Source organism: Ranitomeya imitator, chromosome 2 (assembly GCF_032444005.1).
Source record: "Ranitomeya imitator isolate aRanImi1 chromosome 2, aRanImi1.pri, whole genome shotgun sequence".
Classification (NCBI taxonomy): Eukaryota; Metazoa; Chordata; class Amphibia; order Anura; family Dendrobatidae; genus Ranitomeya; species Ranitomeya imitator.
In genome coordinates, this window is record NC_091283.1 from 374481382 (window position 1) to 374499815 (window position 18434).

At 42.4% G+C, this 18434-nt stretch overlaps 1 protein-coding gene across 1 annotated transcript in view; it reads right to left on the reverse strand.

Annotated features, from left to right (window-relative positions):
- Positions 1–1024: 1024 nt before the first annotated feature.
- The window catches only part of LOC138664007 (zinc finger protein 436-like), a 55827-nt gene continuing 38417 nt past the window's right edge, over positions 1025–18434 (reverse strand). Inside the window, exon 11 of the mRNA XM_069750402.1 lies at positions 1025–2637. Within this exon, the coding sequence (XP_069606503.1) occupies positions 1451–2637 (1187 nt within the window). The 3' untranslated portion in view covers positions 1025–1450. The remainder of the gene's footprint in view (positions 2638–18434) is intronic.

Genomic DNA, 18434 nt, shown 5'->3' on the forward strand with positions numbered 1-18434 from the left:
TTGGTGGCTGACTAAAACAATATACGGTATTGTATATACTCGAGTATAAGCCGAGGCACCTAATTTTGCAACGGAAAACTGGGTAAGCCTATTGACTAGAGTATAAGCCGGGTATGCATTGTCCCCTCATCCCTGTCCTGCTATGTGTGGCTCACCCGGTCTCCTAGTTGTATGCATGGCTGGGCTTCCCTTCTGTCCTCCCCCTTCTATGCATGGCTCAGCGCCCTCCTCGTCCTCCCCCTTCCATGCATAGCTTAGCGTCCTCCCCCTTGTATAAATGGCTCCATGTCCTCCCCCGTCCTACTCACCCTCCTCGCGCGGTCCTGCATGTCACTGCATCTCCGGTGTCCGGCACCGGCAGCTCTCCTCTGCTCAGCGGTCATGTGGAAACACGCATTAAGGTAATACGCCTATGGGAGTGGAGATGCGTACATATTCATTACCTTAATGAGCGGTACCACGTGACCGCTGAGCAGAGGAGAGTTGCCGATACCGGATAACGGAAATGCAGGGACGGAAATGCAGCGACGGAGAGTGAGTATGGTGTCACAGCCACTGGCTCCTGATGCTGCTCCCCCTCCCCGTCACCTTTCTGGGACCGTGATTCGTGTATGAACTGAGGGGGGCATTTTCAGCACAAAAAAAATGTGCTGAAAATCTCGACTTATACACGAGTATATACGGTACTTTCCTTCCCCCACTGTATGTCTGTGTGTATATATATATATATATATATATATATATATATATATATATAAATATCAAAATTATCTGTACCCAGCATACTTCAGTGGTTCCATAGCTACTAACACCGATGCTGTTGTTATTGACTTTTTTAAACTATGTTTTTTGCCAGTGTATTGTATTTTGAAATAAACATATTGTTATATTTACTTACCTTGGTGGACTCTGACTCTGTGTCACTTATTGGATATAGATATAAGGGACTATCCACTTGAACATACTTTAGGATTTTTCAATTTATGGGCAATTCACCATGACAAATTATTACCATACAATGTTTCTGTTCGGTTGATATTGTTCTCACATTTATTACTGTAGTATAGAAAAATTAAACACTTTGTTCACACACAGATTGTGGATTGAAGAGACCGACTAATGACAAATTGCTGAGATTGGGAGTTAGAAAGAGGGAGTAGGAAATATTGGGTATTTTTGGGGAGGTTTAAGTGGAGGTGATGCATTACTCTTGCCTATATAGTGAATATATAAATACGTAAATGAAAGAATCAAATAAATATTGCATATAATTTGATGTTTAGATAACAGATGTTTATTAATATCATATATTCATCTTTGTCATTACTTTGACACTCTGTTTTATGTACAGTTTTATGTACAGTTTGTTAAAAATATATGGTTTATATCCGTGTGATTTTTCCTTTGTGGTCAACAAAATATGATTTTCAAGTAAAACTTTTCCCACCTTCTACGTATGAGAATGGCTTCTCCCTTTGTGAGATATTTGATGTTTAGTAAGACTTCTTTTGTTGGTAAAATATTTCTCACATTCTGAACATGAAAAAGGCTTCTCTCCTGTGTGAGTTCTCTGATGTTTAACAAGATATGTTCTGTGTGCAAAACATTTCCCACATTCTGAACAAGCAAATGGCTTCTCACCCGTGTGAGTTCTCTGATGTTTAATAAGAGATGATTTATCTGCAAAACATTTCTCACATTCTGAACATGAAAATGGCTTCTCCCCTGTGTGAATTCTCTGATGTGCAAGAAGATCTGATTTACAAACAAAACATTTCTCACATTCTAAACATGAATGTGGCTTATCCCCTGTGTGAGTTCTTTGATGTTTATTAAGAGTTGATCTATCTGCAAAACATTTTCCACATTCTGAACATAAAAATGGCTTCTCCCCTGTGTGAATTTTGTGATGTTTAAAAAGATCTGATTGATATGCAAAACATTTATCACATTCTGAACATGAATATGGCTTCTCCCCTATGTGAATTTTCTCATGTTTAAAAAGACTTGATTCATATGGAAAACATTTACCACATTCTGAACATGAAAATGGCGTTTTACATGTGTGAATTTTATGATGTCTAATAAGAGTTGATTTCTGGTTAAAATGTTTCCCACATTCTGAACATGAAAATGGCTTCTCCCCTGTGTGAATTCTCTCATGTGCAATTAGTTTTGACTTAATTTCAAACCATTTCCCACATTCTGAACATGAATATGTCTCCTTCATTGAGTGAACTGTTTTCTCTCTAACAAGTTCTAATTTTGGGTTAAAATATTCTCTACACTCTGAAAAAGAAAATATTTTGTCCTCTACATTAGTTTTTGGATGTGTAAGAAAAGACGTTTTAAGGGAAAAACTTTTTTCACACTCTACACTTGAAAATGGAGTGTTTGTTGTAAGAACAGTTAGATTTTTATCGCCTCTTTTGTGACTTCTATTTTTCTTAATAGTCTGCGATGAATCAGATGATAGGAACTGTTCAAAAGTATCAGATGATCGATTTTTGCTGTCAAAGGATGACTGTATTTCTGGAATAGTAGCATAGACGTCAGTTATATCTCGTGTGAAATTAAAGTCACCTGACTTAAAAATTGAAGGTGTCACTTGTTCCTCTGATCTCTTGGTGCAGTCACCTGCCAAGAATAAAGATTGTTCTTGAATGAATTATGCTGAATTATATTTTTATAACATTTCTAAAATACCCAAAGAAATCCCAAGCTACTGTATGTAACAAAATTAAATTATTTACCAAGACAGAAACAGTTAATTCAACCTGTCAGATCCCCATACCCTCCATCCCAGCAGCATTCACCTATGTAGGACTAAATTACTTGCCTAACAAGCCCCGTATAACGTTATTCAGTTAAATAAATGTTTAAAAATGAATTTATAAGGTCCTTTTTCCTATGCTATTTAGGGCTTTGATTAGTCAATGAGGTGTTAGTTTCCCCAGACTAGTCAGTCGTCTTTCCATGTTATCACGCCCCTGTGTCAGTGCCGGCTCATGCAAATCTCGCGATGTGCGACTCACATTGTGGCAGGGTTACTGTGCCTCTGTAGCCGGGTGCACAGTTCCTGGCTTCAGAGGCACACTGCGTATGACCAAAAGCTATCTTTTGAACTTCCGGTCATGCACAGAGCGTCTCTGAAGAAGTGAAGTGTAAACCTGGAAGAGAGGCGCAGTGACACTGCCGAAATGAGCGGCGCGTATGCACGAGATTTGCATGAGCTGGTGATAACACAGTTTTGTGCAAATTATGTTATCACACCCATAGGGTGCGATAACATGGAAAGAAGGACGAGTAGTAAAAGAAACTAACGACCCAAACGACTCGTCAAGGCCCTCATTAGCATATGAAAAGGGCACATTATAAATGTTTTTTTAAACATTTATTTAACTGAATAATGTTATACAGGGCAGGTTAGGAAGGGAATTTACTGTAGGTGAATACTGGTTTGGAGGCAGGGGTGGGTTAAGAGTATCCATGGCCCTGGCAGTTTAGAAGACGTGGGTCCTCCGAGGTACCCGATGTATAGATTATGTGATAGGTCAAGGGAGTGACACACAGTTGCTCTGGTGCACATCTGCTGCACAAATTTTTACCTTTCGTATAGCGCTATACATAATAGAACAGGGGTGCGAGATTAAAATTAATTTTCCAAGGTGCCACATGAGAAACCATGACTATTGAGGAGGCCGAGCCAATAGGCTAAATTTAATTCTGCTCAAAATTATTATTAACAAATTAATTTTAAATATTGTTTATATTAATTGAATGACAATATTGAGCAGAATTACCGTATATATACTCGAGTATAAGCCGACCCCCCTAATTTTGCCACAAGAAAACTAAAACTTAATGACTCGAGTATAAGCCTAGGGTGTGAAATGCAGCAGATACCAGTAAGTGTCAAAAGTATAAAGAGGTACCAAGAAAAGTAAATTTAATTGAGACATCAGTAGGTTAAGTGTTTTTGAATATCCATATTGAATCAGGAGCCCCATATAATGCTCCATAAAGTTTATAATGGGCCCATAAGATGCTCCATATTAAAATATGATCCATATAATCCTGCATAAAGGTTAATAATGGCCCCATAAGATGCTCCATAGACACATTTGCCCAATATAATGCTGCAGAAATGTTGATTATGGCCCCATAAGATGCTCCATAAAGATATTTACCCCATATAGTGCTGCACAAATGTTGATCATGGCCCCATACAGACACTTGCCCCTAATAGTGCTGCACAAACTTTATGGCCCCATAGAGACACTTGCCCCATATAGTGCTGCATAAATGTTATGGCCCCATACAGACACTTGCCCCATATAGTGCTGCACAAATGTTATGGCCCCATACAGTGCTGCACAAACGTTATGGGCCCATACAGTGCTGCACAAACGTTATGGCCCCATATAATGCTGCACAAACGTTATGGCCCCATAGATGCTCCATACAGACACTTGCCCCATTTGCTGTTGCTGCGATAAAAAAATCACATACTCACCTCTCCGTCGCTCAGGCCCCGACACTTTCAATATTCACCTGTTCCTCGTTCCGGCGCCACTCCATCTTCAGCGTCTCCTGCACTGACGTTCAGGCAGAGGGCGAACACTAACCACGTCACCATGCCCTCTGACCTGAGCGTCACAGCTGAAGACGGAGCGGCGCTGGAACGAGGAGCAGGTGAATATCGCGCAGCGCTCCCCCTCCCCGTTATACTCACCTGCTCCTGGCGCGGTCCCTGCACGTCTTTTCCCCAGCGCCAGCAGCTTCTTCCTGTACTGAGCGGTCACCGTTACCGCTCATTACAGTAATGAATATGCTGCTCAACCTCTATGGGAGGTGGAGCCGCATATTCATTACTGTAATGAGTGGTACCATGTGACCGCTCAGTACAGGAAGAAGCTGTCAGCGCCGGGGAAAAGACGTGCAGGGACCGCACCAGGAGCAGGTGAGTATAATTAGACAGCCCCCGCTCCCCCTCCCCTGCCGACCCCTGGGTATGACTCGAGTATAAGCCGAGAGGGGGACTGTCAGCCTGCCAAAAAATGGGCTGAAAATCTCAGTTTATACTCGGGTATATACGGTAATTCTCCACGGGGAATAAGTTAAATTATTATATGACTCGAGTATAAGCCAAGAGGGGGACTTTCAGCTCCCAAAAATGGGCTGAAAATCTCAGCTTATACTCGAGTATATACGGTAAGTATGCTGACATTCCCTATATAGCCCCTACATACAATATGAGCCCCCACATAGCCCCCTCACTCAATAACCAAAGCGATCAGCCTTTGGGGCCCTTATAAATATAAACTGTAACAAAACAAAAAAAACTTAAAAAATTCTCTCTTTATTTAGTTAGTCAACCCCTTCACGACCTATGACATACTGCACATATATATATATTTGTGTCCCTGCACTCGTGTCATCAGTTGACATGTGCCACTAACAGCCGCGGGTGTAATCGCAATCCACTGGCGGTAGTTAACATGTTAAATGCCGCTGTGATATGACCCAATCTGAATCTGAAACTCTGACTATTTTATGTTCATGGCATTGCGTGCAATAGCTGATAGTAAACTGATGTAAAACACACTGTGGATTACCTGTTTGTCTTCCCTTTGTACTGTTCCCCCCCCCCCCCCCATATTTTTCTTGTCTCCCTCTATATTAATATTTGTTCATTATTATTGAAATTTACACCTCCCCTGCATGGGAGAACCTAACCAAACTGTTGTATACTTTCATTACTTTCAATATCTTAATTCTAAATAAAACCTATTAAAAAAACTAAATGCCGCTATGTATCTCCAGTAGCGGAATTAAACATGGCTGCACTGGAAGTGAGTCACTAATTCCGCAAATCGGCGCCCATGTCACATGAACACGGGGCGCCGATGGGATGGCATGACAACCCAGGGCCTGTAGGAGACCCCTGTGGTTATCATTGACCATTTTGGGAGGGCTGAAGCTTGGCTGTGTGTAGACCAGGCGATTGGATGATTGCAGCTTCCTATCTCCCATATATTAAAATTTTTTAAAAATATAACAGTTCAAATCACCCTCTTTTGATCCATTCAAAATAAAAGAATTACAAAAAATAAAAAATACAAATACTGTATTTGGTATCAGTGAGTTCAGAAATGCCCGATCTATCAAATTATAAAAATAATTACTTTGATTGGTAAACAGCATTACAGGAAAATAAATCCAAAAGCCAGATTTAATTTTTTTTCGTAGCTGCAAAAAAATACAAAAGCAGGCAGTCAAAACATCATATCCAACCCCAAATGTTATCTATAAAATCATCAGCTTGGTATGCAAAAAATAAGCCCCGGATAGCAAAAAATGTATGCGTTACAGGTCTCGGAAAATGGCATTTTTTGCGGCAAACTTTGGATTTTTTTTTCACTAATTAAATAAAAAAGAACCCATACATGTTTGGTATCTCCAAACTCAAAGACCTGGAGAATCATAATGACATGTCAGTTTTAGCATTTAGTGAACATGGTTAAAAAAAAAAAAAGAAAAACAATTATGGGATTGCACTTTTTTTTTTGCAATTTCACCGCATTTTTGCTAGTACAAAACATGGTAAAACTAATGGTGTTATTCAAAAGCACAACTCGTCCCAGTTGGAGTGTTTTTTTGTTTGTTTGTTTTTCATGATTCCATAATTTTTTCCTCAGAATTGAGTGATTCCATAATTTTTTCCCTATGCTTGGTTAAAAAAAGTTACCATTTCTGACTACCACATTTTTTGTTCTTGATTTCTTTTAGTGTTTCTTAAAGCTAGAAAGTTGCCATTTGAAATGTCTGTGATCTGCTTTTAGCATAATAAAGGGAACACTTAAACAAGAGACTTTAACTCCAAGTAAAACAAACTTCTATGAAATCAAACTGTCCACTTAGGAAGCAACACTGACAATTTCACATGCTGTTGTGCAAATGGAATAGACAAAAGATGGAAATTATTTGCAATTATCAAGACACACTCAATAATGGAGTGGTTCTGCAAGTGGGGACCACATCTCAGTACCAATGCTTTCTGGCTGATGTTTTGGTCACTTTTGAATGTTAGTTGTGCTTTCACACTTGTGGTAGCATGAGACGGACACTACAACCCACACAAGTGGCTCAGGTAGTGCAGCTCATCCAGGATGGCACATCAATGCGAGCTGTTGCAAGGTTTGCTGTGTATGTCAGAATAGTGTCCAGAGGCTGGAGGCGCTACCGGGAGACAGGCCAGTACACCAGGTTACGTGGAGGGGGCCGTAGGAGGGCAACAACCGAACAGCAGGACCGCTACCTCAGCCTTTGTGCAAGGAGGAACAGGAGGAGCACTTCCAGAGCCCTGCAAAATGGCCTCCAGCAGGATACAAATGTGCATGTGCCTGCACAAACGGTTAGAAACCGACTCCTTGAGGATGTCTGAGTGCCCGACGTCCACAGATGGGGGTTTTGCTCACAGCCCAACACCGTGCAGGACGATTGGCATTGAAAGCAGGTTCACCCTGAGCACATGTGACTAACGTGACAGAGTCTGGAGACGCCGTGGAGAGCGATCTGCTGCCTGCAACATCCTTCAGCATGACCGGTTTTGCAGTGGGTCAGTAATGGTGTGGGGTGGCATTTCTTTGGAGGGCCGCACAGCCATGCATGTGCTCGCCAGAGGTAGCCTGACTGCCATTAGGTACCAAGATGAGATCCTCAGACCCCTTGTGAGACCATATGCTGGTGCGGTTGGCCCTGGGTGCCTCCTAATGCAGGACAATGCCAGACGTCATGTGGCTGGAGTGTGTCAGCAGTTCCTGCAAGATGAAGGCATTGAAGCTATGGTCTGGCCTGCCCATTCCAGGTCTGGGAGGAGATCCCTCAGGAGACCATCTGCTACCTCATCAGGAGTATGCCCAGGCATTGTAGGGAGGTCATACAGGCACATAGAGGCAACACACACAATTGAACATCATTTCCTTGACTTGAGGCATTTCCACTGAAGCTGGATTAATCTGTAATTTGATTTTCCACTTTGATTTTGAGAATCATTCTAAATCCAAACCTACATGGGATATTCATTTTGATTTACATTGATCATTTTTATGTTTTATTGTTGTCAACACATTCCACTATGTAATGAATAAAGATCTGCAACTGAAATATTTCATTCAGTGATATCTAGGATGTGGTATTTTAGTGTTCCCTTTATTTTTTTTGAGCAGTGTATATACAGTGGGTATGGAAAGTATTCAGACCCTTTTAAATTTTTCACTCTGTTTCATTGCAGACATTTGGTAAATTTAAAAAAACTTAATCTGTTTTCTCATTAATGTACACTCTGCACACCATCTTGACTGAAAAACAAACAAATGTAGAATTTTTTTCAAATTTATCAAAAAAAGAAAAACTGAAATATCACATGGTCATAAGTATTCAGAGCTTAGCATTGATGCCTCCTGGTCAGGCCACACTCTGCTATGCTCTGCGATTGGAAGTCTGTGGCTTCGCACTATAATAATATCTCTGTCTCCACAGAATCCTCTGCTGGCAGTTCCCTAGCCTGGATTCCCCTGGGATCTATCCAGATACCACTACCAGCTGGATCAGTCTTTCCAGGATTACACGGAACTCTCGGGATTCTCTCCTTTGACAGAGCCAGTATTCTACAGTCTCTGCTATCCGGTCGGTCGCCTCTCTGGTCCGGGATTCACGACATTGAGGCCTCCTGGTGTTGTGACGGGGGAATCTCTGTATAGGTGTATACCTTACCCGGTTCTCCACTTTGAGGTACAGTGTCGTGATCCAGAGGGTCCTCCCCTCGGGCACCTTTTCCTTTTTGTTAAACTTCCTTTAATAAATATCTTTGGTTTTATGAAGTTCATTTTCCTGTCTCTTGAGTATCGGGTACACAGCTACCACTGCATCAGAGGTCTAGTGAGTCCACTAGACATCATCACGCCCTGTGGGCGCAACAATTCTCTGGTCTGATGAGACAAAGATAGACCTTTTTGGTGATAATTCTAAGCGGTATGTGTGGATAAAACCAGGAACTGCTCATCACCTGCCCAATAGAATCCCAACAGTGAAACATGGTGGTGGCGGCATGCTATGGGGGTGTTTTTCAGCTGCAGGGACAAGACGACTGGTTGCAATTGAAGGAAACATGAATGTGGCCAAGTACAGAGATATTCTGGATGAAAACCTCTTCCAGAGTGCTCTGGATCTCAGACTTGGCCAAAGGTTCACCTTCCAACAAGACAATGGCCTTAAGCTTACAGCTAAAATAACAAAGAAATGGCCTCAGAACAACTCTGTGACCATTCTTGACTGGCCCAGCCAGAGCCCTGACCTAAACCCAATTGAGCATCTCTATATGAACCCCACACAGTCCCCTATAAACAGTGTGATCCCCCACATAGCCTCCTACAGTATATACAGTATGAGCCCATAGACAGCGCTCTACATAGTGAGTCCACACACAGCCCCTACATACAGTATGAACCTTCACATGGCACTCAGTATACAGTTGGAGCCCCCTCAATACAGTATGAGCCCCCATATAGCCTCCTACAGTGCCTTACAAAAGTATTGGGCTCCCTGGAACTTTTGAACCTTTTCCCACATATCATGCTTCAAACATAAAGATACCAAATGTAAATTTTTGGTGAAGGATCAACAACAAGTGGAACACAATTGTGAAGTTGAATGAAATTTATTGGTTATTTTAAATTTTTGTGGAAATTCAAAAACTGAAAAGTGGGGCGTGCAATATTATTCGGCCCCTTTACTTTCAGTGCAGCAAACTCCCTCCAGAAGTTCATTGTGGATCTCTGAATGATCCAATGTTGTCCTAAATGCTTAATGATGATAAATATAATCAAGTCTCCGTCTGTGATAGTCTCAGGGTTCTGTTTGAAGCACAGAGAGCATCATGAAGACTAAGGAACACAACAGGCAGGTCCGTGATACCGTTGTGGAGAAGTTTACATGTACTTGTGGAGCGTACATGCTGGAGCGCGCTGGCTGATGACATCACCACAACAGCAAGTCACAGCAGAGGTGACAGGAGTTCCCCTGGCATTCTGAATCGTCGGCAGCAGAGCTCCAGGAAAGCTCCCTGCCAAGATATGTGCACCGCACAAAACATTATAGTGAGGGCAATCTGGGGATGAGCACCCCCGGAGCCACGGGCTCTGGGCGGTAGCCCAGATTGCCCTCATTATAATCCGCATATGGTTAGAGGGCATGGGGGACCTGACAGGTTTCCTTTAACAACTTAACAGTACACCTTGAAAAGCAACATGGCTTCCATGAACCAATCCAGCAATATCTGTGTACCAAAAGCCAAATATTCCCTTCAATTCTGAGCCCCGTTGTGTACCCAAATACTGTTACTGTCCACATTTTTATCATTTCTGTAGCAGGAAGAAGCCACTTAAAATGTATGGTGATTGTGTCTCCAGAAGTACAAGCTGGGCACCACTTATTGGGCACAAAAATGGTATATATGCAATTTTCACTATCCAGCATCCACTGCGTGTTAGTTTCCAGAGATTACCTGTAGAGTCAAAATAGTCACTACTCCTAAAGATGAATTCCATGAGAGTAATACAGTCACTTTTAGGCGGTTTACAACTGTTCTGTTTTACCAGTTTCTGCCCTTAAAGTGTCACCTCCAGCCTGTTTTCATGGACCACGCTGTAATCATGCCTACATTACCAATTCCGGTCCTCCATTTGGTGAAGGCATGTGTGTCGTTGTTCCTCTTTCTAGGGGGCCTTGCTGATGCAAAACTTTTCAGACTGGCTGGAGATTGGACATAATGGTTAAGGGGTGGGTTCGCACCTCAACGAAAACTGGGGGCTGATCACAAGAAAGTTAGAACAATAAGCCACACGTTTGGTTTAGCAGTGGGCGAGGTGTCCTGTGGAGGACGAGGGTCTGTTGCTAAGGCCGAGTCCTGGTGCCAGAGTAGGAACTTTTAGAGATTGGAGATCAGTTGCCATGTGGGATTGTGATGTCTTGCCCACCCAGTTGGATTTGAGGAGCTAGTCTAAAGACTGCTGTGTTGCATTTCCCTTGGCGCCAGATTTCCGGGTGGCATGTCTGGATTTGTTCCTTTTGTGTGGCTACATTACAAACTTCAATGCTTGGTGTTATATTCTCCCAGTCCCAATAAAGGTCCATTGGATTGTTCACTGGCCTATTGTCACTGCCTGCTGTCACCCACCCAGTCACACTGACACCTTAGGCAATTTGCAAATGGTGCCCGCAAACTACTCCAGCAAAATCTGAATTCCTTAGCCAAATTGCTCTCCTTCCCTTCTCAGCTCTGCCATGTGCCCAAACAGTATGACATTGTCCAATACAGGAGAAGTTGCAAAATAAATTGTTAGGTCCATTTTTCCTATTCTCCTTTGTAAAATTGAAAAAAATTGGGGCTACATCAACAATTTAGTGATTTTTTTAATATTTGAACTCCAATTCTTGTTAATTATTATGATTCATCTAAAAGGTTAAATTTCCTGAATGCTTCATAGTTTTAAGTTTGAAGGCAGAATTAAAAGGGCTGTCCACTATTAGGACAAACCCATCTTTATCAAAATGTTTGATCCCATAAAAAAATAAAGCTTATACTCAACTGGCACTGTTCCCGCGGTGTCAGCTCTCGCTCTGCCCGGGGCTCTCGTGCGGTTGTTGTGACACGTGACGCCGGCGTCTATTCATTGTCACTGTCCTCACCTTCGGACATGTCGAACATAAAGAGGAAATCCGGCTGCAGCTGATCTCAGACTTCCTCTTCAGCTGATCTCGGACTTCCTCTTCATACTCAATTCGTCAGCAGGTGGAGACAGTTTCTTCGGCGCTGATTGGGTGCTAGCATCACAGCAACATCATGGGAGCCCTGGGAGAGCGGGTGCGACACCACGGGAACAATGCCAGCACGCGAGGTGAATATAAGCTTTATTACTTTATGGGGGCAAAACAAGGGGTATGACAAGAAGTTGTCCAATTAGTGGACAACTTCTTTAAGTCCATCGAGTTCAACCTATAGCCTAAATTCTTGATCCAGACGATGGCAAAAACCCAATGGGGCAGCCACTAATGTCCCCATATTAGGGGAACAATTCTTTCACGACTCCACATAGAGCAATAAGACTAGTTCCCTGCATCAACATCCCATCACAGAAACTAGTGCCCATAAACTGTAATATTATATTTTTCAAGAAAGGCATCCAGGCCCTTATTGAACTTTAGTAGTGAATCAACCATTACATCATGTGTCAGAGTTCCACTGCTCTTACTGTAAAGAATCACTGTCTGTGATTATGATTAAACCTTCTTTCCTCTAGACCAGTGGTCCTCAACCTTTATGACCTTGAGAGCCACATCCAGATCCTGTCCACCTTACAGTAGTGGCAACCAAAGCCCCCATTATGGGTATAATGATAACCAAAGCTTTTCCACCCAAATCACCCAGAAGCAGTATACCAAGATCCAGGAGTTCCCACCAAACCCCACCACATTCAGCATTCTTCCATCACGCACTGCCAACACAGTCTCACATCCATCTTCAAGCACCTCCTCTGACAGTATCATCCTGTCTCTGGCGCACCATACTTAAATTATCTCTATACCCCCAAGACCAGTAGATGTGTATCCAGATCTGCTCTCCTGGGCAGGGCTACTCACAAAGTTCACCATTTTGAGATGTGCTCTTCATTCCAGTTTACTAAATCTGGAGCTAATGCACCAAGCTGGCAGACAGCCGCAAGCCACAGTTCATGGGACCGCGAGCCACATGTGGCTCCCGACCTACAGGTTGGGTACCCCTGCTCTAGACGTAGAGGATGCCCCCTTGTCTCCGGTTAAAGGGAACCTGTCACCCCGTTTTTTCAAGATGATATAAAAATAGCGCTAAATAGGGGCAGAGCTGTGCTTTAAATTAGTGTATTTTTGGAGCCTTTATTCCCCACTTATGCTGCCGAAATACCTTTGTAAAGTCGCCGTTTTGGGCTGTCACTCACGCTGGTTTGGTCATATGGGCGCAGATGGAGATCGTGGCGGCCATTTTCCTGAAGCCGAGATGCGAACTCGGCTTCAGGAAAATGGCTGCCGCGATCTCCATCTGCGCACGCGCGTACCATCTGCGCACGCGAGGCCTCACAAAGATGGCCGCGCCCACCGATAAACCGCGGAATAGCGCAGATCGCATTCTTTTCCTTCACTTGCGCACTGGATTCGCCTGTTGGGCATGCAGACACCACTACGCCACCAACGGAGATCTGGGGGAGAAACAGCGCTGTCACCACGCCCATATGACCAGACCAGCGTGAGTGACAGCCCAAAACGGTGACTTTACAAAGGTATTTCGGCAGCATAGGTGGGGAATAAAGGCTCCAAAAATACACTAATTTAAAACACAGCTCTGCCCCTATTTAGCGCTATTTTTATATCATCTTGAAAAAACGGGATGACAGGTTCCCTTTAAGGTCTAGGTGTAAAAAGTTCATTAGAAAGATCTCAATACTGTCTCATCATATACCGTATATGTACATTATATTAAGATTGCTCCTAAGCCTTTGTTTTTCCAAACTGAATAACTCCAAGTTGAACAACCAGTCTTGGTACTGTAGTCCACCCATTCCATTTATAACCTTGGTTGCTCTTCTCCGCACCCGCTCTAGTTCAGCCATGTCCTTCATATACACTGGAGACTATAACTGTCCACAGTATTCAAAGTGTGGGCGCACTAGTGACATGTATAGAGGCAAAACTATGTTCTCGTCATGAGCATCTTTAACTCTTTTAATGCATCCCATTATTTGATTAGCCTTGACAGCAGCTGCCAATGTGATTTTTGATACAGAGGAGTGCAATTTTTCAAACTATAGGCCATTCGAGTAACTCCAAAAGTAATTTGGTCCCCCCAAAATATTTTTTTTTAATTTCCTTGAACATATGATAATAGGTTGTTTAAGCCTTTTGAAGTCCTATAAATATAAAAGGATGTTTGAAAAATGCTGCTGATGTAAAGAAGAAATACGGTAAAATGCTATTAGATATTTTATATGGCATTAATATTTGCTTTAAGTGCATACAAAATCAGTGTTTGAAACTTTCTAGTTCTTCACACTTTTTGGAAAATTTGATTTTTTTTTCATAAAGAAACTCAAAAAATTACCACTAACTTAAAGTACAATGTCATAATAAAAAAATGAATACAACACTCTTAGAATCACTTGGATCAGGTGAAGCATTTTAAGCATTTTATATTTATTACATAAAGTGACACACATAAAATTAGAAATATGGGGCAGAAAACTGGTTATGGCAGAAAGGTATTATCTGAGAGAATATTGAGCTACAACTGCTGTAGACAAAAACTGACATCTCTGAAGTAATCAGAGCAGGCCTGCACAACATACAGCCTGTGGGCAAACATATACACTACCGTTCAAAAGTTTAGGGTCACCCAGACAATTTTGTGCTTTCCATGAAAACTCATACTTTTATTAATCAAAAAAGTTGCCAAATGAATTGAATTGACAAGATCCTTCAAACTTTGCTTTCGTCAAAGAATACTCCCTTTGCAGCAATTACAGCATTGCAGACCTTTGGCATTCTAGCAGTTAATTTGCTGAGGTAATCAGGAGAAATTTCACCCCATGCTTCCAAAAGCCCCTCCCACAAGTTGGTTTGGCTTGATGGGCACTTTTTGCGTACCATACGGTCAAGCTGCTCCCACAACAGCTCAATGGGGTTTGAGATCTGGTGACTGCGCTGGCCACTCCATTACAGATAGAATACCAGCTGCCTGCTTCTTCCCTAAATAGTTCTTGCATAATTTGGAGGTGTGCTTTGTGTCATTGTCCTGTTGTAGGATGAAATTAGCTCCAATCAAGCGCTGTCCACAGGGTATGGCACGACGTTGCAAAATGGAGCGATAGCTTTCCTTATTCAAAATCCCTTTGACCTTGCAGCACCAAAACAACCCCAGACCATCACATTACCTCCACCATGCTTGACAGATGGCGTCAGGCACTTTTCCAGCATCTTTTCAGTTGTTCTGCGTCTCACAAAAGTTCTTCTGTGTGATCCAAACACCTCAAACTTGGATTCGTCTGTCCATAACACTTTTTTCCAAACTTCCTCTGTCCAATGTCTGTGTTGTTTTGCCATATTAATCTATTCCTTTTATTAGCCAGTTTCAGATATGGCTTTTTCTTTGCCACTCTGCCCAGAAGGCCAGCATCCCGAAGTCGCCTCTTCACTGTAGACGTTGACACTGGCGTTTTGCATGTACTATTTAATGAAGCTGCCAGTTGATGACCTGTGAGGCGTCGATTTATCAAACTACAGACTCTAATGTACTGGTCTTGTTGCTCAGTTGTGCAGCGGGGCCACCCCCTTCTCTTTCTACTCTGGTTAGAGCCTGTTTGTGCTCTCCTCTGAAGGGAGTAGTACACACTGTTGTAAGAAATCTTCAGTTTCTTGGCAATTCGTCTGTCCATAACACTTTTTTCCAAACTTCCTCTGTCCAATGTCTGTGTTGTTTTGCCATATTAATCTATTCCTTTTATTAGCCAGTTTCAGATATGGCTTTTTCTTTGCCACTCTGCCCAGAAGGCCAGCATCCCGAAGTCGCCTCTTCACTGTAGACGTTGACACTGGCGTTTTGCATGTACTATTTAATGAAGCTGCCAGTTGATGACCTGTGAGGCGTCGATTTATCAAACTACAGACTCTAATGTACTGGTCTTGTTGCTCAGTTGTGCAGCGGGGCCACCCCCTTCTCTTTCTACTCTGGTTAGAGCCTGTTTGTGCTCTCCTCTGAAGGGAGTAGTACACACTGTTGTAAGAAATCTTCAGTTTCTTGGCAATTTCTCACATGGAATAGCCTTCACTTCTAAGAGCAAGAACAGACTGTCGAGTTTCACATGAAAGTTCTTTTTTATGGCCATTTTAAGAGTTTAATGGAACCAACAAATGTAATGCTCTAGATTCTCAACTAGCTCAAAGGAAGCTCAGGTTTATAGGTTCTCTAATCAGCCAAACTGTTTTCGGCTGTGCTAACATACTTGCACAAGGGTTTTCAAGGGTATTATAACCATCCATTAGCCTTCTTACACAGTTAGCAAACACAAAGTACCATAAGAACATTGGAGTGATGGTTGTTGGAAATGGGCATCTATACACCTATGAAGACACTGTATTACAAACCAGACGTTTGTAGCTAGAATAGTCATTTACCACATTAACAATGTATAGAGTGTATTTCTGAATCATTTAATGTTGGCTTCATTGCAAAAAACTGCTTTTCTTTCAAAAATAAGGAAATTTCTAAGTGACCCTAAACTTTTGAACGGTCGTGTAGCACACCAAAGGATGTTGTGCGAGCCATAGAGCTGACGGGGAGATGCTGCTCTCTTCTTCCTATATTCAAATGTATTCACGTCTTTTAGACACAAATGCATTTGAATACTGTGGTGTCAAAACAGAATCAGCGCTCATCAGCCCCCCGACACAATGTGCATTGGTGTGAGGAGGTCAGCATGCTACTGACCTCATGACACTGCTGTTGGTACCAGGCTGCAGAGGTAGGGAGGAAGCGACAGGCACCAGTAAGCTCTCCATGACGAGGCAAAGATTAAATGTGTTTGTTTTGTTTTTGATGTTACTTTCCAGGGGACATATCGAGCAATGGTGGACATTAAGGGGTAATGGGGGATGTTATGGGGCAATTAAGGTGCGGTGAAAAAGGCATAGTGTAGAGCACATTGAAGGGGGATTTTATGCAGAGAGGTAGTGTAGGGAGAAATTATTGAAAAGTGTACTTTATGTGACATTATGGAGAATACCAGTGTAAGGCTAGGTTCACATTGCGTTAGTGGGTATCCGCTAACGGAATCCGTTACATAGCGCCACTAACGAATTGTAACGGATCCGTTAACACACCCATTGACCGCAATGTATGTAACACATCCCTAACGCATGCCATTTTTGGCATGCGTTAGCGATGTTCCGTTATTTTGTGATGGACCTCGAACGCTGTCTGCAGCGTTTTTGGGTCCATTCTCGCTAGCGCAGATCGGGCATCTGCGCTAAACGCAATGTGAACCTAGCCGGGAACGTAAAGGAGATGGGCTATGTGGGCGGTATTATGAAGAGGGGCAGTATCAGGGCGATATTATGGAGGGCAGCAATGTGGTGGGAGACATTACTGAGAGGGGGACTGTGGTGGACATTACGGAGAGGTGCAGTGTGGGGGTGGGATACATTATTGAGAAGGGAAGTATGTGTGTGTGGGGGAATTAAGGAAAGGGGCAGTGAGGGAAGCACAATGAGAGGGCAATTATATATTCAGAAGTGCAGCAAGGGAAATATTTATATTTATGGGGCAGAATGAACTTTTATTTCTAAGGGCACCATGTTAAGAGGTGCTGCTGCAGACGGAGAAGATGAAGGTCTGCAAAGATGAGCTCTGGGCATGAAATCTCAACATGCCGTATGTCCTGCATGAATACAAAAACAATTGGATTGACTGGCATCAGAGAAGATGACTCCTATAAGGTACCTGGATGTAAACGTTTATTTGTGATCCTGCCTGTGTCTCACCAGTACTATAGCTCCTGTATGGTACCCTGTCTGACTCTGGCTGGTAACAACAACCGCCAGCATTTCCTTACCATACTGTAGTTAAGGATATACTGGGAATTGTAGGTTCAAGAAATACAATTATATATGGGGCATAACTGACATTACATTAGTTTGGTGGTGCATATATGTACTGATGGGGGTTATGGCGCTACTTTGATGCACTGACAGTGGTTCTTGTGCTGCATTCATGTACTGATGGTGGTTCTGGTGCTGCATACATGTGCTGATGCTGGTCCGATCTTATACACGAGTAACAATCCATAATGTGCTTCATGGCCATGTTAAAACTTTAAAAAACTCCAAACGTAGGGATTTGAGCTCATGAGGGGGATTTGGCAAGATTCTGCTGCAAAAACTGAGTTTTTTTGCAGAACTTGGTTGTGGTGATATATTAATGTACTGATGAGGATTCTAGTGATGTACCCATTTAAGTACTCTATTAAATTGTTTTTGTTGCCCTTGGGATTGGTTCAGTATAGCAATGTGGCCCTTGGAGCAAAAAATGATGTGCACCCCCGAATTAGAGTATGTGATATGGCAGTACTAAGCAACCCAAATTACCGAAGGGGACATTATTTACTGTTTGGGGAGTTTCTTTTAGAAATATTAGACACTTAGAGAAAACTTTTCAACGTAGAATCCCTGTGGGTGGAGATAAGGGGAGGGGGAAAAAATAATAAATTACTGATAGGGGTTTGTTATAAATCTCCAAAAATAATGGAAGCAATGGAGAATATCCTCGTAAAGCAAATAGATGAAGCTGC